The 27,152-nt window shown below is 40.2% G+C and overlaps 2 protein-coding genes across 12 annotated transcripts in view; both read right to left on the reverse strand.

Moving 5' to 3' along the window:
• Window positions 1-90: 90 nt before the first annotated feature.
• RINT1 (RAD50 interactor 1) lies at window positions 91-17,550 on the reverse strand. Of its 10 annotated transcripts, XM_067564474.1 has the most exons (17): window positions 17,446-17,549; window positions 16,585-16,642; window positions 15,709-15,728; window positions 15,157-15,260; window positions 14,574-14,769; window positions 14,089-14,330; window positions 12,147-12,320; window positions 11,921-12,070; window positions 10,795-10,951; window positions 8,497-8,607; window positions 8,066-8,291; window positions 6,300-6,437; window positions 4,984-5,183; window positions 3,359-3,573; window positions 2,513-2,693; window positions 2,300-2,418; window positions 91-1,139 (listed from the first exon to the last, which is right to left on the reverse strand). In XM_067564474.1, exons 4-17 carry the CDS (start codon window positions 15,213-15,215, stop codon window positions 923-925), a joined length of 2,385 nt encoding a protein of 794 aa, XP_067420575.1. In that variant the 5' UTR covers window positions 15,216-15,260; window positions 15,709-15,728; window positions 16,585-16,642; window positions 17,446-17,549; the 3' UTR covers window positions 91-922. The 10 variants fall into 10 exon arrangements, with proteins under 10 accessions (XP_067420575.1, XP_067420578.1, XP_067420576.1 ...); XM_067564477.1 differs by lacking the exon at window positions 15,157-15,260; XM_067564475.1 differs by lacking the exon at window positions 17,446-17,549 and having other exon boundaries at window positions 16,585-16,988.
• A 3,603-nt stretch (window positions 17,551-21,153) lies between these two features.
• The window catches only part of PUS7 (pseudouridine synthase 7), a 55,951-nt gene continuing 49,952 nt past the window's right edge, over window positions 21,154-27,152 (reverse strand). For both annotated transcript variants that reach the window (XM_067564484.1, XM_067564485.1), the window contains 2 exons: window positions 25,410-25,501; window positions 21,154-21,820 (listed from right to left, as the gene is read on the reverse strand). In XM_067564484.1, coding sequence (XP_067420585.1) covers window positions 21,684-21,820; window positions 25,410-25,501 — 229 coding nt within the window. In that variant the 3' untranslated portion in view covers window positions 21,154-21,683. The remainder of the gene's footprint in view (window positions 21,821-25,409; window positions 25,502-27,152) is intronic.

Consider the following 27,152-nt stretch of genomic DNA (forward strand, 5'->3'; position numbering starts at 1 on the left):
TATTTCTTTAAGGCTCTTGGAGAAAAACAAGTTTTAAACGACTTCAGAAGATGCCCAAATTCCAACAAAACCAATATTTCCAAACATAAGCAATTCAAAATAAAAAATATTTTAATAATTGTATCAGTTGTGATGGCATTTTCAAACAAATTAGCTAGTCAAAGTATGCAAGGCTTGTTCAGAACATTTTAAAGATGACAGAGGATTTGGACATTCAAGGAAGAGAGAACTCTAAATTTTCCAATAACAGGCCTTGGTTTTAAAAGTTTGCATGATTAGAAAAAGAAGAACATGTACGCATACCTCATTCCACACAACCTGCACACACATTTAAGTATGTAGTGCCCATGTGTGAGAATTTATGTACATAACTGTCCATATACCAAAATGAGAATGCACCAATTCATATGGAATGTGTACCACTGAATGCAGTAACATATATACACAGACTTTACTCCATATTACTCATTAAGCCATAATAGTTTTTTCAACATTCCCCTTACAGCCATTATCAACTAAAGAGATCACTATTCAACAAGGAACACGTTCTCCACCCAAGGTCTGAGCATACTGTCCTCTACATGCCTCTAGGCTGAGGTTAGTTACAGACCAGACAAAGATGGATAAAGTGATTAAAATAGATTTGACTAAACTATATCAGATTAAAAACCAGTTCAGTAACTGAACAGTTTTTAAATGGTTGTGTATCACATGCTATCTGAATTATAAAAGATTAAGGCATAAGGCTAAATGAAGTCAACATTTTGTAAAGGTGTACTGGAGGTTTGTTTAGATTCTTTTTTCCTTTTTTTAATAGAACTAATACAAAAGTATACTAATGTAATAGCTTGACTTCACTTTTACTCATAAATAACCTAGAACAGATATTTTAATTCAAACCATTTTCCTAGAATATTTGTACTTATTTTCCTGCATTAGGCCAGTTTGTTCTCAAATTAAGTAGAATCTCAACATCCTGTTGAGCTAATTTGTAAACTCCAAGTTCATTTAACACTGCTGTGGCAGAGGGCTGGTTTGGATCCAAGATGGTTCCATTTCCTGATGCTGAATGCAGTGCATCTTTCAAAAGCAGGGCAGAGCCAACATTTAGATTCAAGATAATGCAGGCTTCTTTTATGCTACAAGAGGAAAAAAATACACACTTTACAGCCTGAAATAAAGAGTGCCCCTTTCAACTTCATGTCAGGACATAGTATATTCAGTATGTGGTTTTGTTTGTTTTTTAATCACCCCACTCATAAAATACTAAGAATAACCTTCCCTCTCTGGAAAGACAAAATCTAAACTGAAAAGATAACACAGCCACAGCTTTCAAGAAATATAGCAGGCATTCACCTTAATGTCTTTATTAAGTGTTTTAAGTGAGACAAATGTCAGAGTATAACCACCATTTGACACATTTTGCTTCCAATTACCCAGGTCCTTGCATTTGTTTTTTTAACTTCAGTTTTCCTTGGGGTAAAGTAATAAAAGCCTATACTTTTTCACATTTTAATATTAGTAAAAAGTTAAGCAGGAAAGCAAGATGAACTACCTTCTCATTCAGTATACTTAAATAAGAACAGAGTATGACACATAGGCATAACTGCTAAAGTTTGAATGCATTCCCTGCAAGCAAGGAACAAGGCAACAGGATAGCTAGGCCTGTTCAAATATCTGAATGGTTGTACTTTTCTGTGCCTATACTTTCCCATCTATAAGTGAGGATAATTCATATCAAGGGAATGTGAAGCTTAACGTTTGAGAAGTACTTCAAAATATACTCAATGAATATAGCATCTTTTGTTTAAGTATTATTGTAGTACCAATATGTCACTTTCACCCTCAAACGTTTCTGGGCCCAGTCCTGCACTCTTTATTCAGGCTGAAATCCTATTTGACTTTGTAGAGCAAATTAGCCTTGATAGTTATCACAGCACTGCACCTTCAGTCCTTGTTTCTTGGTGGTCTGTCCTGCTATGGCCTCTTGTGCTGTTTACATGCTAGAACATCCAACTTTTCCTAAATGTGTGTAAGAATGCCAGATAGTGTGTAAACAGTCTACTGTAAACCTATAACAACACACCAAAGTCAATGGGAGTTTTGCTTAAGTATGTACTCCAGGATCTCACCTGATACATAGTGGTTCAGATTCTCTGCACTTCCAGCTAGATAATTTTAACAGATTTCCCACCCAATTGATCCAAGCTGCAGCCATGAAAGATACTGATTTATACACAATATAAGAACTTATTACTCGCTACTGAAATACTAATACTATAGAAATTGGCTTACTTACTGTTTGAAATAGTTTTCTGGCCTTTTGCAATAGTGGGAAAATAAAGGGAAAAGATTTCTAGTCATATCAAACTGAAGTTGTGCTGCTCCACCTTCATTGAAGTGATTAGCCAGAATTATCTACATAAGTATGCAAACAGATGCACTAAGTTAATTTAGATGTCACTTGCACTTTCATTGTCAATGCACAGATCACATAATTGCAGGTGCTCACCTCTTGATAGATGAACAGATCCACTTTCTCTGTAAGCATCTGCCAGAAGATTTTAAATAGCGAGTGACAGAGCTGCTGTTCTAACTGCAGCAAACGATCTCTTAACGTCAACAACAATGGGCAAGCTGCAGTGGATAAGGACATTACTGCCTGCTCTGCCTGGGATGGCAAAGATAACCACCTGAGGAAACAAATGTACAATACCGTATTACAGAAAAGTTATTCACAGGAAAACATTTGCAATGAAGAACATCTTTTTCAAAAGGTCACAATCTCACCATTATTAATTTTCTTAGGTTTCTGCAACCCTCACCTTCTCAAATATCCAAAAAAAATCAGTCAGCATTATGGATTAATACTCTACACCAAGTATCATTCTAATAATATCAAGCCTATATTTTAGTTAAAGGAATGTAAGAAGGGACATCTGAAATTTAAAAAAAAACAAACAAAAAAAACCAAAACCTGCAAATGTGTAGAAACAAATCAGCATTTTAGAAAGTGGCCTTCAAATTTTACCCAGGAGCAAGTATTCATAGCCATACCTTGCTCCTTAATATTCCCAAAGAAACAACTTGTGTCAGATAAGAGTCAGAGAGAATTCCTACAGAGGGTCCTGCTGCAGTGTGGCTCCACTACTTGCTGGACCGTGCTTTAGAAAAGCACAATCTTGATTCTAAAAACTTTTTTTTGAAGGAATTGTAAAGGAATACCAGAGAGAACACTTTCCAAACAGTTTACTACATTTACCTCATTATACTTATAAAATGAATTTTAACAGACTTTTTTGCCAAAAATCTGAAAATTGTATAACAAATATTAGAAGAAATTAACAGAAAGACTCACCTCTCTTTTTTGTACAGCTTTGCAGCTTCTTTGACCTCCCTAAAGACATGATCAACTTGGCGGGTCAACATGTCATGTTTTAGACGTTCTAGAAGGTTAATCATGTCATCAAAGACAGAGCTTTCCATACAAGCTAACTGTCCTAGCTGTAGCTTACTGAGAGCATTACTGTCTGCACAAACTTCCAGCGCAGCCTGCTGAAGCTGCAAGAAGAACTACAGAAACAAACAGATTTAGATATAAATACTAGAGCAAAAACGGTTTTTACTATGTTAACTTTTTATTTGTTCCCTTAACTGAAAACCTGAGGTAAATTTCTTAAATTTTACAGAGAAAGAAATAACAAAATTAAATGAAAGTGCTCATATTATGATGATAGCAGATAAATAAATACCTTAGATCTGACATATTAAGTACTGAATTTCACCAATTCTAGTTTTTTAGTTAATCATTTATTTTAATAGATATTAATAAAGCTGTACACTTAAATATACAGAAACAGGCTCAGATTCTGAATTAGAACACATTAGTGCAAATCTCGGGGGCCATAGAGAGACCCACTGAGATTAATAGGGCTCTGCACAGACCTGCACAAGCAGACCCCAATGTAGAATCAGGGTAAAACAAAGCATGCTCTCATGGCTGCTCCAAATCCACACAGACCTGGTGGTCAGATGTGTATGGCTCTTCAATTTCACATGAAGGATCAATAACTCACTATCAACTACAGGTGTATAGATATGTGCAGAAAGCCTTATGGCATTAGGTAAAGATACTTAAGAGAAAAAAAAAAACAAGCAAATATACTTCAGCAGAGAAAAAATCCTGAAATTGAATCTCTGTGTATTTAGAAGCAACAGCTCATTAACCAGAAAGATAGGCTGTCCTGGAAATTTAGTGGCTTGACTATAGGTTGTAGGTACATTATGCTATATTCAGCAAACTGAAGTTTGGGAGTCCTGTTTCCTGGGCTGACTGAGGCAAGAAAATGAATTAAGGTTAGGGTGACACAATGGTGTTTTCTTTTTCACAGATAATGGAACGTTTTGCAGGTGACAGACTATAAGTAGGAGAAGGAGGACTGTTGGCTGTAAAAATCAAGTATTGCTCCAGACATAATGGGTGAAATAATCTTTCCCCTACTAGATTCACCCTATTTCCTGGGAAAGGCATCCAAAGAATGTGGAGCCTCTCCGACCCCACCCACCCAACCACACAGTGCCCTCTTCTGCAAACCTTACATGTCAATGAGACTGCTCAGTCTTCTACAAGACTAATCATGTAAGGGTTCCAGAACAGGACCCATAGATGGTCTCCCATGTAACAAGATGCTGAAGAATGGCCCTGGTGCAGTGCCAGTTTACAGGAAACTAATCTGCTTTAGGCTTTTTCATGTAGTGCATAAAATGGTGGTATTTAAGCACTGTTAAAATTGTAAGTAGTAATTTATCTTTAAATTAAGCATCTTTCATCGAATTAGAATTTACATCTGGTTCTGTTTTTCGGGACTCATGATTAATTCTGCATCTTAAGATATTGAGATGAATGAAGTGGTTTTAGTTGAGCACTACATGACAGAGCTAGTTTATTTATTTATTTTTTTACGTAAAACAGTAACTACTCACAACATTGTCAGCCCAGTCTGCTAATACTGTTGCTATGTAGTTAACAGCATTAAGAATTGCACAATAACGGAAAGCTAAAGAAGCTCTAGTCTCTTCCTTCATAACTTGAGTTAACCGTATTCTGAAGTCATCAACTAAGTCTTTTTGCAACTCCAAGAACTGTAGTTTTCTAGATGCTGTAGGAAGATTCTTGTACCTGTCTGGAGAGACAATTGGAAAAATTTTAATTTTCCAGAGTAAATGAAACAAAAACTCCTTAAAAGGCAAGTATTGTAGTTGCCTCATGACTATTGTATTTTAAAAGGTAAGTATTGTAGTTGCCTCATGTACCAGCAAAGACTTGTATATAAGGCTGCAAAGACTTACATGCATGCTTAATTTTATACACTGCAAGTAGTCCCACTGAAGTCAGACCCCATTGCCCCCAGGAAGGTGGGGAACTCACTGGCTGCCTGCTCCTCCATTGTTTGTCTCTCCAGAAGGGAACAGGACTTTGTTCTGCTGCTTTGCTGCATCCCCCTCCCATCACTGCCCAGGAGGGGCTTTTCTTCCAGCCACAGCCTAATAGCCATATGCGGTCATGGTGACTGCATTTGAAAAATGCTGACTTAAAATTAGGCACATATGTAAGTCTCTGCAAGACCGGGGCTAAACAAACTATTGTTTTACTAATTTCAATACAGCGTTTTGTATTTAATTTTAAATCTTTTCCTGAAAGCAAACTTGAAAAAAAAGTATGGTTACACTAGCTGGACCTGAGAAATCTTCCCACAAGATGTCACAGATACACATTTTTTACCCAAATAAAAATCACCTGGATGTTCAGCTGCTCTTACTCCCCCGGTAGAAAGATACTAACTAGCTTTAGCCTAAGTTTTTAGGAATTCATTTTTGGTTATTCAGCCATTCCCTGGGCTGAATTCCTCAAAAGGAATAAATAGGGGTTTTTTAAATTTAATTTTTACACATAAATTGAATTCATATTTGTCATTTATCTTTTTTCAAATCTAAAAAGGATATTTCTAGTGGCAATTATCAGAAAATTAGCACTTTATAAGTGTGTCAATTTTCTACAAATATAAAGATTTGATCATTATCACTTAAATTCTTCATTAAAGTTCAAAAGGAAAAAGGAACAGGAATTCCATGTATCTGTTAAAATGCAAACCACACATTTCTACCTCTCACTTATCTGACAACTCCATAACCACGGACATATAATATAGATTTTCTTATTGAATATACAAGTTAGAGTTCTTGAATTATTCAGGAGAATTCATCATAAGTAAGTCAAGTGTCTCAAATTTTATAATTACCTGTGATAACCTGTAACAGAGTCATAAAAGTTTCAGCACAGTCTGGGACTTTCATTTCATCCACATCAGTGATATCTTTATACTGTGATACCCAGGCAGCTTCAGATGAAAGTATAGAGTCCATCTTTTCAAGAGCAACTGAGAGGCACATAAAAATGTTTAATAATTTAAATATTCATATGTTTCTAACTTAAACTTGCTTTGGGGTTTACATATTTAAAATTTCTTCTAACAAATACATAAATTATATCTTTTTAAATAAAAACTTAAGAACCCTAAAATATAAGATTTAATAAAAGTAACACTGACTAAAATATTATTATTAAATTTGCAAATTAAAACATCAATTGCTTCAGTTAAGATGAAGTATGTTAGAGTGATATTAAATTAGCTTATTGAAAATCATCACTAATCATTTTTAAAGTACCTATCAACCCTTTACAGTTGCATTTTCCTTTATCCAAAAAAAAAAAAAAAAGGTCAGAAAATGCACAGCTTATTTCAGTTGGTTTTGTTCTTTACAATACAACACAAACAGCCACTATCATCATCATCATCATCATCACCACTTGAAAATTTACCAACATCTACTATCCTGAGGATTAAATCTACAAACTAAGGTGAAAAGCATTGTGCTGTCATGTACTCCAAAGCTAAACCTCTGCAATATAACAGAAAAAAAATTGTGTACTTAAATTAACATTTTCACTCAACTTTATTTTTTTTAAACGTAGCTTACTACACAAATATATCCACCAATGAATTTCACCTGTTTGTCAAATAATATATTAGCCTTTTATATAGCTAAAAAGTTGTACAAATACTCTTGTGTTATAACAAATATTTGACGAATACTCTTGAAGTCAAATAATATATTCACTGAACACTATTCAATAAGTCCTATTTACTATGGCCTGAATGCACAAAAGGAGTTAGGCAATTAAGTCCCAGTTTTGGGACCAATGGGATGAACAAAACTCGCACTAAAACCCTGTTGGTGCCTAAGTTTTTGCAGTAAAAGTTCTGCTTTGAGCATGTGCACTGCTGTCTCCCTGTGGTCATCCAAGTGTCCATCTCCTGCCTTAGCCACAGAACAAATCATAAACCAGGGGAAAAAAAGAGGTGTTTCTCCTGTCTAACTTGCCGGGAGGGGCCCAATCTGGTAGGCTGCTTCTGAGCATACCTAGTAAATCGAGTCCTCACAGGTTCACACAAAATAATTGGGGGTGGGGTGGGTGAGAAGAGGCCGGGAGGCAGGCCTCCCAAATGATTAACCAGTGGGCTAAAAGTTCTCTGGGAGACACCCCGAGTTCAAGTCCCTGATCTGAGAGGGAGAACAGATTTGAACTAGAATCTGCCACTTCTCCTCAGGGGAGGGCTTTAATCACTGGGCTACAGGATATTCTTATGTGGGTAATCCCTCAATCTCTCCCTAAAAAAAACAGTATCCCCTCTTTCTTTCTACAATATTTATCTTTTCTAACTTGTCCCATCAATTTAAATACACATGCACAGAGAAAATGGAAATTTTACCTGAGGAATAAAGCTACATAACCCCACTGTGCAGGACCAACGGGCATACAAATTATGGTAGCATTAGCAAGTGTTGCTTTAAAACGAAACAGAACAGTCTTGTATAAAAATTAGGAGCCTGATATAATATCCCTTACTCATGTGACTTATCCTAGCTTAATGGAACTATTTGTAAAGTAAATATTACATGATTAGGCCTTCATATGTTTTTCTTTAAACAAAACCAATCATACATTTTCTTTCCACAGTTAGCCATCTTTGAAAACAGGTTTCTTCTGACAGAACATGCATGCAACTGGGAAAGGTGCTGAGATATCCATGAATAGTGTAGAGCTCTCTCTCAAATAGAAGCACTTCATCCACGAGATGACAAAATAGAGTATCATCGTATAATAAGCAAGGGATATCAGCAGCCAATTTCTCCAAAATCAGCATTACCAAAGCACGGGAAAATTCAAGCTGAAGAAAAAAAAAGAAAAAGAAAAAAGGTCACCAAAGTAGATAAAAACTGGAAGTTACCACTGTTAATATTTATGTAGTTTTAAAACACTTTCTGGACTAACTTCAGCTCTACCACAAAATCACTGAGGTTAATGAAGTTGTGCTTGCTTACACCACAGCTAGAATATGGCTATTTATAATTGCACATAACATATTTGCTTACCCTTGCATTGACTGAAGAGCCTGCCTTGTCCAATATTGGCTGGATTTTATCATCAAGAAATTTTGCATGATTTCCAATCCACATGAGTACCTGGGTTAGGTACCACTCAGGCTTATACCAAAAAAAGAAAGCAAACATCCAGAACATTGAAGTTAACTCCACCCAAAAAACAACTGACATATGACTGAGTATAGATTTCACCTTCACTACCCACTACAAACAAATACATAACATAGAAGGACGTTAACTACCAACAAGTCAGAAAAAGTATACTTTATTTTTAAAATGTACCCTTAATATAATGTATAGAGTTAAGTTATTAGATATTTCAGTAAATGGTTAATCAACTGTTATAATCATCAACACTTTTAACTCTTTATAAGCTATTTATAAATGAAGCTTATAAAGCATGACCAGAAAATGAGGGGAAAAAAGTTAACAAATGCCAGCTTTAAACTGGATTTTGCAATTTAGAGCAGTTTATTTAACAACTGCAACATTTAAAAACGGGGTAGGGGTTTTGGCTTCAGGTGGGATTTTTGGGGGTGGGGGAAAATGGAGGACTTGTGTGTGCTTTAGACTGAAAGCATTGTCTTTTCTGTCCTAGTAGGTCAAAAGCTCTCTCTCAAAAAAAATGTTTGTTTAGTGTGGACCTCATGCCTATGGCAATTAAGCAATGATTTACATGGTAAAGTACCATTAGAGAACCATTTGCGTACTTGAACTAGCTTTAAAGCAATAAATGTTGTGTCTTTTTGGAAAAAAAAGGAAACAAGCTGTCTACTTTTGCTCTTAATTTATCTCCCCTTCCATTTGCTCTATTACTCTCTTCCCTACACATATTTCTGTCACCAGGTCCCCTTCTTCTCCACCTCTCCATTGCACATGCCTCACTTCGCTGATAGGAAAAGGACACACCACTGAGAATGTAGCTGACGGGAGAGGCTAGTTGCCCTCATCATCATTTTATGTAGCATCCTCCCCTACTAGAAACAGCTAGGCTGCTGACTCCTCCTAGTTTCCAGATATTGGGAATTTTCTCTCTCCTCCTCCCCCTCCCCCACCCATAATGAAAAGCCTGTAGAAGTAACTGAAAACAAAAAAAGGGAAGCAAGCACCATGCAAATAGCCCTTCACAGACCACCAATGAAATACTGCCAAGGTGAAGGGTATTTACAATTTATCCAAAAATGTCACAGGCAAGCATATAGACTAACCTTAAGAAATTGTACAAGCAGTTGATATGCATGCTAAATATTAACTTTTCAGACTCTGGTGCAGTTATATTGGGAAAAAAAGTAAAAGGAAACATTCTTATAGAAATGCATCTGAATTTTAACCCCTGATAAAAGCCACCATCAAACTCTGAGGTATTTAATTAAATACAGACAGTTCCCAAATTTGGGTGGGATTAGTCATCTACAGTTTAATGTAATGTTTTGTGGAGTTTTTTATTAGAACAGAAATTGAATTATAGTTCCAAGCCACTGTCAGTCATATTTTAAACCTAGGCTTGGTCTACATTTACCCCGGCGATTCAGTGGCAGTCGACGGGAGTTACGCAAAGTACGCAGAGAACTTGCGTAACTCCCATCGACTGCTGTGCTTCTCTTCTGCGCACCGTCTTCACCTCACTGCGCCGACGGGAACCGCATTCCTCTCGACACAGCACTATGCCACTTGCAGGGGTGGATTAACAGTGTTGACTTCTGGATCGACTGAGCGGGTCTTCACTGACCGCTCAGTTGATCCAGATAAGTCGATCTGACAGTGGCGTCAGTGTAGACACAACCTTAGAGTCTATTTTAATGGCAGAGTCTAATACCTGTAACTACAGGAAAATAATGAAAATGCTATCACATGGCCAAATTCACTCCCTTTTCACCCAAATTTAAGTAGGCAGGACTGGTAAAAGGGGGTTTCCATGGGGACCAAAAGAAATTAATCCATCCTTCTCAGGTTGTGGGGTCTGCAGCCTTGGGTAATAGGACCTGCCTTCAGTGCCCCCACCTAACAAAGAGATATGGCCAGTGTAACAAAGGAATATCCCACTGCCAGGGAATCTGTGCAGTGCAGCACTTTGCCAAGCAAGGTGTAGGACTTGTGGAGTGTCTTCAAGTGCTTTCTCACCTCCACACACATACACAAATTTCACAGATATAATGAACTTAAGACTCTCCATACAGAATGCACTATTTGGGCCACAACTTTTTACTACAGCAATATATGTTTTGTTTTGTTTTGAAAAAGTTATTAATTATTGCAATTAAAAGTAAATCAAGATCGCTTTCCCCATACCTTGCTTAAAACATTAGTTTGTCTATTCCCAGTGAAATGATACTTGAATCTTTTCTGAAGAGAGTTCAGCATGATTTGCATTGGAAGGATAATAGCTGGTGATGGAGGAAGAGAATATTTTTCTGGCAGCTGTTTTGGTTTGGTTAGTAATTCATCTCTAAAGTTCAACAGTCAAAGGTAAAATATTTTACTAACAGATCGTTGATTTAGAAGCACTGAATTCTCTCAAAATAACTTCAACAAACTAGGGACATTAAGAAATGTTTCATTCCATTTCTACCGTTCCCTTTCTTTACTGAAGTCATTATACATACTATAAAATTCTCAAAATGCTGAACATTATTTCTATTTTTAGAATATTTCAATATTAAACTTGTATAACAGGCTGATTAAGACTGATTTGTGATAGCAGCAATCAAACAATCAATTTGGTTTACGAAATCAGCTTTTTTCAAGGTTGCCAAGACAGAAGTGGGTTCTCCTACCATCCAACAGACACACAGAGACTTGTCATTACTATACTGAAACAGACAAGAGGAAGCTTAGACGATCAGTAATGCAAAACTAGAAGCTTCTCACCGCTCAGTCTCTATTTTACATGTGACTCAAACTGGCAGAGATCAAAAGCTGTTTTTACTGTCTGAGAGCTGCTCACTGGCTAATGTGAAAAATATTTGTGGCCTCAGTCCAGTTCCAGGAAACAGGCAAATGTACCACCACAATTTTCACCCCCATCAGTAATCTTGCCCAAGGGCACAAAGACTGAATAGCATGAAGGCTAAACTATCTTCCTCATTTCCCCAGATGTAAGCCCACTAGGATCTTGGTTGGCACAGCATTCTTGCTGCCAAAGCTATACTTTTTCTATTGGCAAATAACACTAGAAATTGAAGTTCATCTGGCACTTTACATGTTAATTATTTTTTTCTTTTAATAAAATAAATACTAAATCCCAAACCTACTTCAGCCTTAGTGAGAAATGTCTAGCTTAACGTAATGATTTTAAATAATCAGTACACTTGGTGACTATCAGACATTTCTTCTTTGGAGTGTGCATCTCTAAAGTTTGTTCATTATTCTTACTGAAATCCTCTGTGAATGTAAGACATTAATTCAAAAAGGATACGAGGTTTGCAATTTCAGAAGCTGAGAAAACAGAGTTTCCAAGTTATTGTATACTTCTGGAGCATTAGCCAGGGCATCAAGGCCAAAAACCTGAGACTGTGGTGGCCCAACAAATGGCCAATGAAGGTGAGTTAATATCTCCTCAAAATCACTGTAACAGAAAACATACACATCAACAAGACTCACCAGTATAATGCAAATATGAAAGAACGGTGTGCATTTCCTACCTTGACAGTTTGTCCTTAAGAATTTTATGCCAGAATTTAACAGTAGACCTCACAAAAGTAAGAAGGTGAGAACAAGACGACTCCTGAAGCTTAATATCCAATTCTGCCATGGATGCCAGAGTGGTAGCTGCCTCTGGCACATTGTTGGTCATGAGATACTGCTGAATATTATCACTATAAAAATAAAGCAAAATCATTGCTAGCTCACACAGAGGCAATTTTTAGCAACACTGAGGATAGTTCATTGTATTTACCTTTCTTACTGTATAATGAAGGTGAATAAAACTGGTTTGATTTTTTTAAATATCAAATGTTTTCCAAGTCGGCAGCTAGGTGACCTTGCAATTAGTGTTCTGCACTGCTACATGAGACACCCAGATTTCTGATCCATGCCTCTTGATGCCTATACTGAGGGTGCACCACTGAAGAACAAGGGGATAGCTCTTGATGAGAAACTAAATGTTTTCCAATCTGCAGTACAACTCATTTAAATAACTATTTAGATTAATGTTTTATTCGCATCAAAATGATAAAAACCAAACAGATGTCAACCTATATAATGCAAATGCACCTTTTTTTGCTCAAACACCCTCTTTCAGTATTGCTATTAGACTCTGTAGTTATGTGCTAAAAATAGATAGTGAAGATACATAATTTATATTCAACCCTGACAACAAATGCTGCGCTGTTAGAGGTGAATCTTTCAGATTATATGGTAAACTACAATCCCTTTCATTCTCATACTCAAAATATAGTTATCACCAAATTTAGTTGTAAACAAAAGCAATGGCATATCAAAATTAGTGATGAATTTTCAGTCAGTAGCTGAATTAACAAGGGTTATAACTAGGGATGTAAAAGGCTAAGGTTTAAAGGTTCAAACGGCAATCAGCTGTTTAAACGCTTTAAACGGCGGATTGCTGTTTAAACTGTGGGGGAGGGGAGCAGCAGCTGGGCTGGCTCCCCGCCAGCAAGAGCAGCTGGACAGCTCTTGCTGGCAGGGAAGCATGGAGCCCAGAGGGGTATAGCCGCAGCTGGGCTTGGCTCCCCATGAGCTTCCCTGCGAGCGGCGGGGAGGCGCAGAGCCCACCATGGGGGTTGGCGAGGGGTGAGCCAAAGCTGGGCTTGGCTCCCTGCAAGCAAGAGCAGCTGGGCAGCTCTTGCTTGAGGGGAGGCGCGGAGTCCAGCGCAGGGGGGAGCCCACCTGGGTTTGGCCTAGGCAGCTCTCACTTGGCAGTGAAGAGCCGAGCCCAGCACTGCTCCCCCGCTCTGTGTTTAAACGTTCTATTTTTAGAACGTTCAAACAGATTTTTAATTAAACTAATTTTTACATCCCTCATTATAACTTTGCATTTAAAAAAAAAAAAGATTTACAACTCCAAAAAATTACTCAAATTTAATAATTTAATTAAATCATAACTGGTGGGGAGAAAGTAAATAAGGAAGTGTTATTTACTCCTTCTCATAACACAAGAACTAGTGGTCACCAAATTAAATTAATAGGCAGAAGATTTAAAACAAACAAAAGGAAAAATTTCTTTGCACAACCCACAGTCAACCTGTGGAACTCTTTACCAGAGGATGTTGTGAAGGCCAAGACTATAACAGGGTTCAAAAGAGATATAAGGTAAATTCATGGAGGACAGGTCCAATGGCTATTAACCAGGATGGGCAGGGATGCAAAACCATGCTCTGAAGTTTCTCTAGCTTCTGTTTGCCAGAAGCTAGGAATTGGTGACAGGGGATTGATCACTTGATGATTATCTGTTCTGTTCATTCCCTCTGAAGCACCTGGCATTGGCCACTGTCAGAAGACAGGATACTGGGCTAGATGGATCATTGATCTGACTCAGTATGCCCGTTCTTATGTTCTAATATCACTTAAGCCCCAAACAAGACTGCAGGAAAAAGATACTCAGAAGTCCATATGAGTCTATTTTACCTTAACTCTTCTATTTGTGAAATCCATTTTAGATAAGCAAGGTGTCGTTCAACCTCTTCTATTTGACTAATCAGTACACCAAGATCCTCCATCAATGGCTGGGTTGTCAACAGGTGGCTATTAATTGAATCAGATAAAACAGATTCTTCCCCCAGCAGCTGACTAAGAGACTTCTTAGAAACCTCTGCATTCTTTAAGGCATTTTGAATTCTTTTGGGGACTTCTGATGAAACTGTAAGTACCTGTATACAGGGAGGAGTAATACATCTGACATAAGAGTACCGAGACCCCTCTTCAGTGATTATACAAATGTGGTCTTTTACAGACTTCCACGCATAATAAAGCATAACAGAAAATCAGAAGATGATATCTTACACAATGTCAACAAAGTTGTTACAAAAATGTGCTGATTTAATTAGATTATGCAATTGATGATACACTTTTAATATTCCAAGGAGTTGAGAAATAACTAACAGAATATTTACCTGTTCCTCTAACTGCTTTTTATTTTCAGATAGCTCCTCTATAAGTTTGCCAAGTTTCCTTAGACAATTAAGGTCAGTTCCAACTTCTCTTTCCACAAATTCAGATACATAGTAAGAGATGTCACAGCAATCTGGGTCTCTAGTGACTTGCTCCCTTCCAACATTAATGGCTGCCATGTTTTTGTCACCTGCAGGACTGAGTTCAAGAGTCTGTAGTTAGTCACCACCCACACAGCACTATCAACTACCATGGACCTTCATCAGGAATGGGGCAGAAGAAATTTCAGCTCAAGGATTTCAGTTCAGTTCAATGCAACTGAAAACAATGTCTTCCATTAAGCTACTCACATGCATAAGTCTTTGCATAACCAGGGTCTAAGTCTGCAAAGTATGACACACGATTATACACTCTGCTGGAGATATTGTGCCCATCACTCAACAGAACTGAAACATGTCTGTTACTCAGAGAAGTCAGTCAGCTTTCATTCCCAATACTGTAAATTTTTCTAAAACCAATTTAATGTTTTTATTTCTGTGCTAGATGGTATGTATAAAAATACTGGGAAATATACAAATGACTTGCCTCACCCCTACAGGTAGTAAAGATGCTTCAGCACTTTTAAATGGTGGGTATGCCATCATCAGCAAAGTATACAGTGGGGAGTTGCACACAAAGCAGCAGATGATCTGTTGACAGACAGCATTTCAGAGACATACAAGAGAAGAAAATTCACACAAATTATCAAATGTGCTGAAATGAGCTGATATAGTCTTAAATCTTTGCTGTGGAAGTAGCACCTCCTGGCCTACAGCTTTGTTTGGAATTGGGAGAACAGATACGTGGGGAAAATAAAATCAAAATATAATCAAGTGTTTGATCAGATTAAGATCCAAATCCCAACACCATCTTCAAAAATTAAAATAAGTTTTAAATGCATGAATATGCTTTTTAAACTTTATCTGAACTCTGATGCAAGTTATTATTCCAACATCAAAAAGCAGATTTAAAACCACAGTATGAACAAGCAGTTAAAGGGAACACTACCAATTTAAGAAATCACTTCAGTTGGGAATTTTTACTCTTTTTATCGCACACACATGAAAGAGATTCATAAAATGTCTCTTCCTAGTTTACCTCGTGTAGCTGACAGTGTTCTATGTAGTCCATGATTTATTGTTTTATTTGTGAAGGTCCCACACACCGCAAAAGGTGAAAGAGAAAAACATTTTTAAAAAAAATTTAAAAAATTTAAAGAAAAATGTGCTTGTACCACCATAAAAATTGGCAGGGAAATCAAGGGAAGATATAGGAATGCCTTAAGTTTTTTTTTTCCAATGAACTACATTTCAAGATAGTATCCCTGTTTATGAATCTATTTATTAAGAGACTCCAATCTTCATTGCTTGTTTCCCACAATGAAAATGAAAGGTGTTCTATGCTGCACATAAAGACTCTCCAAGAGAAAGGATTTTTTCCTTAGAGAAGGATTAATTAGCTGCTGGCCTAAGAAACTGAGTTATAGTAAATATTCTATTCATGTTCTTATATAGCCCTTATCACAAAACTATCTGAGCACGTTTCAGAAGTGCACTGAGCAGTGTGACTAACATGTCTGTCTGTCTAACATCTGTCATGTGTGGGCCTCTCTTTTTTCTCCAAGGAGAAATTGTGCTTTTAAAAAAATATTTTATGGTACATACACATAAACATATGCAAAACTAACTAATTAACCACCTTCAAACTGTCACATGCTATGAGGACTACAAAAACCTTGACCACATTAGATTGCTAGTCTGTTAAGACTAGCCCCTATCATGCTGACCATACTGTTTCAATGTTGACTTGCAGTCCCCTATCCATCTGCTACCATCTATTGTTTATCTTATACTTAATCCCTTCCCCCAAAATCCTACAGTCCATCTTTTTGTTCTGCTCTTGCACAATGCTTAGCATAACAGGAGCCAGGTCCACGACTCCGGCTCCTAGAAGACATTACAATAACACAGTTACCTATTTTTGGTATTACTGCATCTGAAGAAGAGAGCTGAAGTCTCTCGAAAGCTTATGTCTGCAAATATTAAATTTGTTAGTCTTTAAAGTGCCACAGAACTCTCGTTGTTTTTACAGTAAATATAAAACTACAATAACAGCACCCTGCGCTATGGTCATAACAGGAAAAGCAAGGTCCAAGAAGTGCACCTTACACTCAACACAAAAAGGTCACAAGGACAAAAAGTGCCTCTCCTTTAGAAATTCATTCCACCATCTCGGACCAGGCCCAAGAACGTCTCACTTGGGGCTTCAGGTGAGACCCATGGTAATTACAGGGCCCTAGAGTGCAATGTACAGTACTGAGCTAAGCAAACAGGCCAGTCCCACCAAGTCATAACACATTTTAGCAGACAGGCTGGAGCACAACCAGGATGTGCCACGCCACCTGCTGCATCCCAGGGGACCACTGTCCGCTCACCTACTGCACACCTGGGGGAGAGGCAGCTGCTGCTCCTCCCCCAGCAGCACGCGAGAGGCATGTTGGCCCTTCAGCCCCCACCGCAGTCGCGGGATCTCCTCAGCCTGCCCCGCTGCCCTAGGCCCCGCACTTCGCGTTGCCATGGCACCTAGCAGCCCGAGACTCCGGCCAGGAAGCCCGGGACCTCCTGGGGTCCCCACAGTCCCTCTCCCTGCTCGGCCCCCCTGCAGCCCAGGGAGCAACGCCCCCTTGGCCCCGGCAAACCGCTCAGCCTCCTGTGAGCTGGGGCCCCTCACCCCACGGGAGCGGGCAAGAGAGGCCAGCCCGGCTTCCCAGCTCACTGCCCAGGCCTGGGCGGAACGAGGCCGCCAGGGCAGGGGGGACCCAAGTCAATCACCCACCACCGGGCGCCTGGGAGAGAGGGGGGCTCAGTCTGCGGCTGCCCCGCCCCCCCAACTCCGCCACTAACTGTCAGTGCCACCTCCAGTCCTCCTCCGTCTCCCCCTGCACTGCACAGCACTGCGGAAAATCCCGAAGTTGCTCGAGTCCCGCGAGAAGTGGGCGGGGGGAGGGGTGAAGGAGGCTGTGAACCTGTGACGAAACCAAGACTCTGACCCGCCCACCAGGATGACGTGTCACCGCGACACTGTGTCTTGTAAGTAACGCAGCCTCGCGGTCCTAGCCGCCGTCGGTCTCGCGTCGTCATCGCCACCACCAGTTCGCCGCAGTCAAAAACAGAATGTTAGGATTTGATTTGGTCACATATTCCATGACTTTTGGGAACCTCCATGGCTTCTGGAGCAGCTGTCAGCAAACAGCTGATTAGCCAGCCAGTCCCAGCAGCTCTGTTCTTCCCCCTTCCCAGTGTATTTTTAGTGACAGGTAGGGGCTTCTGTGAATTTTTGTTTATTGCCTGTGACCTGTCGCTGTTATTAAAAATACTCATGACAGAATCTTAACCTCAGTTATGAACCATTAGAAAAGGGACAGATAATAAAATAGAAAATATGCCATTATATAAAACCATGGTACACCCACACTTTGAATACTGTGTGCAGTTCTAGTTGCCCCATTTCAAAAAAGATATATTAGAATTAGAAAAAGTACAAAGAAGGGTAAAAAAATGGTTGGGGTGTAGAACAGCTTCTGTATGACAAGAGATTAAAGATTGGGGTTGTTGAGCTTGGAAAAAAGCTGACAAGTGGGGATATGGTAGAGGTCTATAAAATTATGAATGAGGTGCAGGAAGTGAATGGGGAACTATTACTCCATCAAACACAAGAGCTGGGGGGCAGGAGGTCATCCAGTGAAATTAACAAGCAGCAGATTTAAAGCAAACATGAAGTATTTCTGCACATGATGCACAGTTAGCCTGTGAAACTCAGGGCCAGAGGATGTTTTGAAGGTCAAAAGTATAACTGGGTGTGACAGGATCCCCATAGTGCAACCTAGATCTGGGGTAACACTGTGCCCCCTTAACTCACAGCCTGGGCTGTTTCTCACAATGCTTTGCTAGTGACAAGCAGCAAACTCCTCCAGGTGCTCTCGTCATCTACCAGAATAGCTTGTGGTACTCTACACCCAGCTAAGTTGCATGAATGTTTCCAAACCACTCATGAATCACACAGAGAAAGGCACCAGCCAATTCCCCCCAGCTCTTCAGCCTTTCACCCCAGAACTGTACAGTCTTGCCCTGGTCAGTAGCCTGACCGGTGTAAGTTTATTACCCACTCCACCTCTCCCTCAATGTGGAGAGGACACACACGAGTCTTTTTAAACTGAGTTGAGATTTCCCAAGCACTTCAAGCAAAATATACTGTTTTAGGTAAAATATATAACAGGTTTATTAACTACAGAAACATAGATTTTTAAGTGGTAGGCATAAAAGGTCAGAGATAATTACCAAAGAAAATAAAAGGTAAGCATAAACGGGGCATTTTACCAACCAGCCAGGCGTCCAAGCCACTGCCAATTATTGGGGTGGCCTATCAATTATCCTGCTTGCTGCTTTTAGCCATTTTCAAGCCTTTGCAAGGATTTAACTAGGCAAACCAGGGGGATGGGGAGGAAGGTCGACAGTGAAGACATGAAGTGAGCCTGGCTCTGTGTTCTCTCTGAATATGCTGGGACAAATGTCTATGAAAAACAGGAAATCCGGATGTATTTTAGCATTGTTAGTATGGGGAAATTTAGCTATCAGACTAACAGCTTAAGACTGCTTGCTTAACATTTTTTTTAGTGACATATCTGTGTAACTCCTACTTTTGCCCAGTAATTGATTTGCTTGGTCACATTCTTTTGACTGACATCTCTGAAACTTTTGGGGTATAAGAAGGAGGTAGCAAGTCTGACTGAGGTGGTTCGCTTTCTGGACACATTTGGAAAGATCTCCAGGCTCAAACAGAAGGACTGGCCATCTGGAAATCTGTGACCGATTCACCCAAAGATTACCTCAGTTTTGTGGGGTAACTATCAAGTTTTGGAGTACTCTAACCACCTATTGTATTTGTATGTGCTGTACGGGGAGACTTCCGATAAAGTGATTCCACTGGGAATTGCTGGAGACCAACCACGTAAAGCTTTAAGTTAAAAGCACTTGGTTTTGACTTGTCTGTGTCAGCCATATAGCAGGTGAAGGTATTGCGTATCTTTTGGTTTATTTCCTGATACTGACTTGCAGAGATTAAAAGTTACTGGGTTGAGGAACTCCGCACAACAAGCACACAATCTAAATCGTAAACCTTATTACACTAGGCAGTATTTAGATCAAGCAGTTTTCTTACCCCACTGGATGTTACAGTTCTCAATACACAGGCTTCTCCTGTAAGCCTGGGATCAGTCTCCTCAGTTGAAGTCTTTGTCTTTTCAGTGTTCTTGTTGCTTCCAGTGTAGGAGGGGGAAGAGAAAGGCTGGTCTTGTGCAAATGTCATTGAATTGTAAACCCCTTCATTACAACTCCCCTGTAGATTAGTGGTTCTTGAATACCCTCCCCTGTACGTTTGTGACAGGAGGCCTTCACCCCACACTATACAGGGAAGGGTTAACACTGCACTATCAGCTGAGAAAGCCACACTCCCCACCCCCTGCTGGGCATGTTTTATGTGGAACAGTGGTATAAAAGGGAGCAGTTCAGCTCAGTCTCAGCGGACAGCTGAAGAGAAAGGATGCATGCTGCTAGTTCCTGCCTGGGAAGCACCAGAGTCTTCAACAATAGCAACCAATGATGCCAGGATCCAGGTGGTGACCTAGATACCAACTGACATCTGGAAGAGCCCAGGCTCATAGGGAACCAGCTGTGTCAACAACCCTGGAGACACCTGGCCCACAGCCACAGGGGATACAGTAGGAAACAGTCCAGGGAGGACTCCCGTGATCATTGTAGCAGTGGAGATATGTCTCCAGGGTTTGAATCTGTTGCTCTGCTAGGGTCTGGTGCCACTTTGAGTGGGGGTAGCCTGGTCTGCAGGGAGCTTGCCCCTCATGAGCTAGGAGAGGTTGTGGGGTTGGGTTATTTGAAGGCCAGAAAAGGGGGCTCACGAAAGATTTTTCAGGATGAGGTCTCCATCACCATCACCTATGGGTTGTAGTCTGATGATATCCTGTATAGATTCCAGTGGGGGATAGTAGATAGTAACTAGAAGTGTGCAGTCAGAGGTTTTTATTTCTGTATTGAAGCAGGTTCTCTCAGGGCATTTGGGTGGCAACATATATTTTCTAAACCTGAGATACTGAAATTTTCATATGGGGATGCAACACTATACAATTTTTTATTAAAAATAGTGCAAGGTGTTATTTAACAATTTATTAGCACAAACTGGTTTATTTGTTTGGGTTTTAGAAATTATAAAGTCAAAATGTAACCTAATTGCTGTCAATTGTTTTAGAACGGCTTTTTAATCCTTTAATGCCAGGATACAAATTGGCCTGGCTCATCCATTGCCAGCAATGGATATACTAAATATGCGGGTGCAAAGGAGTTGGTTGTTGATACAAACTTTCATCGGGGATTTCTGGTTAATTTGTTTTCATTATCTGTTCTTTGATACAGGTAGTAGTAGAGATGGGAAAAATGCACACAAACATTTTCATAATAAAATTTAGAGTTCAACTAATAAAAACAGATGTACGTTTATCACATAAAAGATATGAAATTCTGCCAACAGAATCCTCTGCCACATCAGTGCAAATGCTATTGGCTTTCTAAGACTACATCAATGTACTCCTTTAATATTAATCTTCAGTGCCTTAGCCTTACTTAATTAGCTTTCCTCATCTAATGTTAGCATGCTTGCAGCAAGTTTTAGTCTGTGCTGAATTCATGAAAGCATGTTGAGCACTGTACTCCTGAAAAAGCAATTACTAAAGATCTTGAATTCATGTCTTAAGCCCCTTTCTTTTTAAGATGCAGTTGTGCTACAGCTCAAGCACCTTATTTGCCAAGATCATTTAAAAAAAACCCATCTAATATTTGTATTTTACAAACACCATTTTGCATATAATCATTGAAGTTAAAACAAACTTAAAAAAATACAAATCTTTTACTACAAATCTTCAAAATCAATATTAGGGTTTGCACAAAACAAGCAAATGTGAAACACTTTCACATCTTAAAATCTTTACATGATTTTAGAGCATTTGTTCAGCGTAGCCATATAGTGTTTAGCTGGGTCTGGTTTTTTATGCTTGTGTCCATTTTTAGTACTTCTCGAATTGCCATGGTAGCGTAAGTGGAAGGAGGAAGAGAGAATTCCATCTTCAAGGCCTTGAATTTACCTTCTATTGCATAAGAAAGAAGAGAACGATTAGTACATATAGTATGCTGCCTCTGGACATCATTTAAATTGGGCTGAAGAGCTCCCCCAGTTTAAGAAATCCAAAAATTCATTTATCAACCATGGAAATGTTTTGTGACACGTGAAAGTTGGAATGTGAATTGACATAAGTGGCAGATGTGAGACATGAGTTTGCAAACCATGTAAAAATTAAAGATTCCTATTTATGTAGCAAAGATTTTTATAAACTTTTTTAGTCACACAAATTCTGTGTTTAAGAATGCCTTCCTCTCCTCCTACCACCCAGGATTGGAAAGTAATAAGGTCTATATGTTATAGTTGGCTGTATACTTCATTAAAAAGTTTCCATCACACAATCTTGATATGTTAAAAGTTTAAGCCAGGGGTTCTCAAACTGGGGGTTGCAACCCAAGTTGTTATGGGAGGACTCAGGAGCTGTCAGCCCCCATGCATGCCGGGGCTCCAGCTGCCAACCTGAGCCCTTCAGAGCTGGGTGGCTGGAGAGCAGTGGCTGCTGGCTGGGTGCCCAGCTCTGAAGGCAGCGCTGCCCCCAGCAGCAGCAGCACAGAAGTAAGGGTGGGATGGCATAAAAGGAGTTATCACTTTTGGGGGAGGAGGAATCACAGCCTGAAATATTGTAAAAGGGGGTCCCAGCAAAAAAAGTTTGAGAACCCCTGCTTTAAGCTTTACTAGTGGTTCTCAACCTATGGACCACTTGCATCCAAATTAGCGCACACCTGCAGCCATGCAGGTTGTGTGTGTGTGTGTGTGTGTGTGTGTGTGTGAGTGTGAGAGTGTGAGAGAGAGAGATGGATGTGGCCTACCTAAAACACACAGCCACATATGTAAATAGGTTGAGAACCACTGAGCTGTACTAATCCTCCTAGAAACAAATATTACATTTACTAACACCAGTTAAACATTTCTGATGCTGCTCTGCTAGTATATCAGTCCTATTAAGCATTTTCTCACTTATAATTTTAGCTCCAGTTAAGCAAAGCACGTACTTAAAGTACATAAGGCCATGTCTACGTATGACAGAGCGCTGGACAGCAACCCCTTAGCTAGCTGTCCATCACACCAGCCCCAATTGAGTGAGGAAAATTGGAGCTGGCTAGGGCCACCTGCACCTGATTGGTGAAGGGAAGGCAGCTGTCTGCCTAATTAGCCAGGGGCTAAATCCAGGCCCCGGTAAAAGGAGGAGGAGGAGAAGCTAGGGAGTGGAAGGGGAGCAGAGGCTCTCTGCCTGCCTGCAGAAGCTTCTGAGGCAGCTAGCCAAGCTATATGGTGTAAGAAGGTGGTGGGACTGCACACTGTAAATAAACTACACTGGACTGCTAAACCAGAGAATCTTGGGAGTTATTTGTGACCAAGAGGGTGGCCAAAGTGGAGGGGCAGCGATGGTGAACCCTTACACTACACTATAGAATTAAGTCGACTTAAGTTATGTTGACGATCATAAGCTACTTTAATAACATTGGTTGTGCATGTCCGCACAACGTTTCTTGTGTCAGCGAAGCGCGTCCACAGTCATTGCTCTTCAACTGACAGAGCATTGCGTTGTGGGTAGTTATCCCACTGTGAAGATCACCACCTTCTGCCACTGGGAGCTCTGGGAACAGATCGCGGTGCATCATGGAAACGTGCTCCCCGTCCTGTCATGCAGTTCTTTTCGTTTCATGGGCTTCAGACTTTGTTTCATACCATTTTTCGACAGCACAGATCCTTAGCTGCTGACCAGTCGTGATGAGCATTTAGAACACCACGTGGCGGGGCCTGCAGTATTTCATGAGCTGTGAATCAGTGATGTGGGCCTTGCTGTCTGGCATGGAAACAAATAATTCAAGATTTCTGCTGGTATTCAAGGAATAGCTTGCCATGGTGGACCATCGGTACTGGGCTCGGGAAACAGACACTGAATAGTGGGATCGCATCATGATGCACATATGGGACGACGAGCAGTGGCTGCAGAATTTTCGGCTGTGCAAATCCACCTTACTGGAACCTTTGGCAGAGGATTGCAGAATACCTACAGGAAAGTTTCCTAGAGATCTCTATGGAGGATTACTGGGACATCCCCATGTACATTAACTTTTCTGCTACAGCCCCACTGCATAGATGTTAATTACTGTCCCTTATCCCTCCTCTACCATATAACAAAATACATGAGAGCTCAAAGTCCTCTCACCATGCAGTATTAAAGCAAAAGGAGCACTTAGCATCCTGCACATCAGAGCCCAAGTTCTGGGATAGACTGGGCCCCTGTAGAGTGGAAAGAAGGTCCTGACATGCCATGCCACCAGATGACCCTGCTGTGTGCTCCACATTGTCTTCCAGCTCCACTTTCTAGTTCACTACATCATCCTCGGGGTTGAGTCCGCTGGATGCTGCATCCATTCCCCCCGAAGTATCTACAGGGCTCTTGGGGGTGGAGGTGGGGTCGCCGCCGCGCCGAGGATGGCGTGCAGCTCCTTATAGAAGCGGCATGTCTTTGGTGCCGCACCAGAGCAACAGTTGGCCTCCCTTGACTTCTGGTATGCCTGCCTCAGCTCCTTGATCTTTGCATGGCACTGCTGCGTGTCCTTCTCATGCCCCTTCTCCTGCATGCCACTAGCAATCAGCCCGTAGGTATCAAGATTCCTATGGCTGGAGCGAAGCTGTGGCTGCACAGCCTCCTCTCTCCATAGACTCAGCAGATCCAACAGCTTTGTGTGCTCCACACAGGAGACTGTCTGCTGCGTAAAGCCATCATGGTCAGTTAGGAAGATGCTGTGTCAACTGTGCATGCCAAACAAACAGGAATAGGAATTTTTAAAATTCTCAAGCCTTTAAACAGGGGAGGGGCGCATACTGCATACCATAAGGGCAACCTTCAAACTGCTGACCAGAATGATCAGGATGGGCATTTTGGGACATCTCCTGGAGGCCAAGTAAGGCAGCAAAACTAAGCACAATGTCTACGCTGATGCTACATCACTAACTACATCACAAAAAGCTCTATGCCGCTTGTCGAGGTGCTTTTATTATGTCGGCATAGCATGGGAATTACATCAGCAGGAGAAGCCAGTGTGTACACCTCCACTGTTTTGTCAATGAAAGCTGACTTTTGTTGACAAAACTGTGCAGTATAGACAAGGCCTAAGTCTCCAACTGAACATCAATTAAACACTTAAGTAGTCCCAATGAAATTGAATGTGACATGCTTTAAGTCAAGCATATGTTCAAGTGCTTTGCTGAAATGTGGCCTAAATCCATCCCTCTTCAGTGAAGCACTTAAATAAGCATATGCTTATATGATTCTGTAGATAGCTCGAAACAGAGAGTACAATTTAGTCAACATGATCTGCTGAGCGAATGCTCACACTTTTGAAAAATCAGGTCACTTATGTAGGAGCCTAATTTTAAGCACATCCTTTTGAACATTTTAGTTTGATTTTGTCAAATGTAGTCTTTTTATTTATTTTTACATTCAGCATGTGTGATATGTAGCAGTTACAACTTCAAAGCAGTAGTTAAGTCAAACGTTTTACTTTACCATGTGTAAACATTTGCAGAAAAATTGTTGCTCTTACCTGTAACAAGAACAGGTGGTGGTTTTCCTTCCAGTTTATCCAAATCCGTATTAAATAATGGAATTCTAGGATCATCATATGCAACCACCTCCCTTTATGAAATACAGGACAAAGGTTTTTTTAATTTTGAAATACTCAGTGTGACCAAATGCACTCCTCTATTCGCACCCTATACACTACTGAAATAATCTTTGACCAAAATAATGTATAATTTGAGAACTAATAAATAACTCACTGGACATAGTATCACAATGAAATGTGTGTAGCAACATTACAGTAACACCTGCCTTAGAGACCACCTCTGAAGAGAGACCACCTGTTACAAGCGACTACTTGCAGCAGCCACAGAACACCACTGCTCTCTGATGTGCAAACTGAAGAGAGATTATTTCTTACAAGAGACCATGTTTGCTAACCCCCATGAGTGGTTGCTCTTGGCAGATTTTATTATATATGTAGTTATAAACAGGTCTGAAACGTGTGTACCAGACAAGTCTGGGTGAACCAGTTTCTCAAAAACAAAAGACAAGCTGACACTTCTAGCCAGGTGTCATCAAAGTTGATGGGTAATCACTTGTCAAATTGCCATACTTCGGAAAGGAAGTGGGGTAGCAACAAATTGATCTGCATTTTATCAAACAATAGCATGGAACCTCTTTCACCACAAGATTCCTTGTCTACATTCTCATGGCAGGAATGAACTTTATTTAGGGGTAACCCTCAGGAAAATGCATTCCCAAGGGGAACTGGACTATAAAAGTGAAGGGCAAAGAACACCCCAAGGTACCTCTCCCTCTTTCACCTAAGAGGATAAAAGAAACAGCTTTTTGGTTTTGGGAGCAGATCCTGGCCTGAGAATTTGGTCACCAGTGTTACTGGGAACATGTGGTAAGGGATTTCACCTTGAACCCAAGTCTGGTTTGTTAAGTTTTAGTTACTAAAAAGCGTTTTATCTTACTTCTTTTCTAACCATTTCTGATTTTAATGTCTTGTATTTGTACTCATTTAAAACCTCTTTTAGTAGTTAAACAAACTTATTCTTTAATCAAAACTAATGCAGTGTTCTTCAACTGAACTGTGTGTGTAACTCCATTTAAAGTAGGAAACTTGGATATTGATCCCCTTACAAGGGCAATGGATCTGAAGTATCTAACTGTCCAGAGAGAGCTGGACAGTGCAGAACACCAAGTTGAAGGAAAATTTGGGACTGGGAGTGTTGGAGTCATCCTGCAAGTGGTAACCAAGCCTGATGGAAACCATAGTGTCACTGGAGTGTGCTGGCAGGCTGCAGCTATATATAGACACTCAGGGTGTGACCTACATGCTTTTTATAAGGGGCCCAGGTTGGTAGCTACAGCAGAAAAACATTGTGAGACACCCCAGGTTGGAAGGCAAGGGTGACAGCCCCTCACTGGTCTAGACTGCACCCTGGAATGTCACACTCAGCAATTACAAGGTTTTTTTTTTTATAACTAACTTAAAGAGATACCACATAAGAAAGGCTGATTTTCTGATAAAACACAGGTAAGGCTTTATACAGAGAAAAACAGGGTTACTTACCAGTAACTGTTGTTCTTCGAGATGTGTTGCTCATATCCATTCCAATATAGGTGTGTGCACGCCAGTGCATGGTTCCTGGATCTTTTTTCCCCTTAGCAGACCCCGTAGGGCCGTCATTGGTGCCCCCTGGAGTGCCATGCCCATGCTGCAGCACATGAGGCACTGCCGGCCCTACGCCCCCCC

This window comes from Emydura macquarii, unplaced genomic scaffold, assembly GCF_026122565.2.
Source record: "Emydura macquarii macquarii isolate MOO-44397 ecotype Brisbane River unplaced genomic scaffold, CSIRO-AGI_Emac_v2 contig_2636, whole genome shotgun sequence".
NCBI lineage: Eukaryota > Metazoa > Chordata > Testudines > Chelidae > Emydura > Emydura macquarii.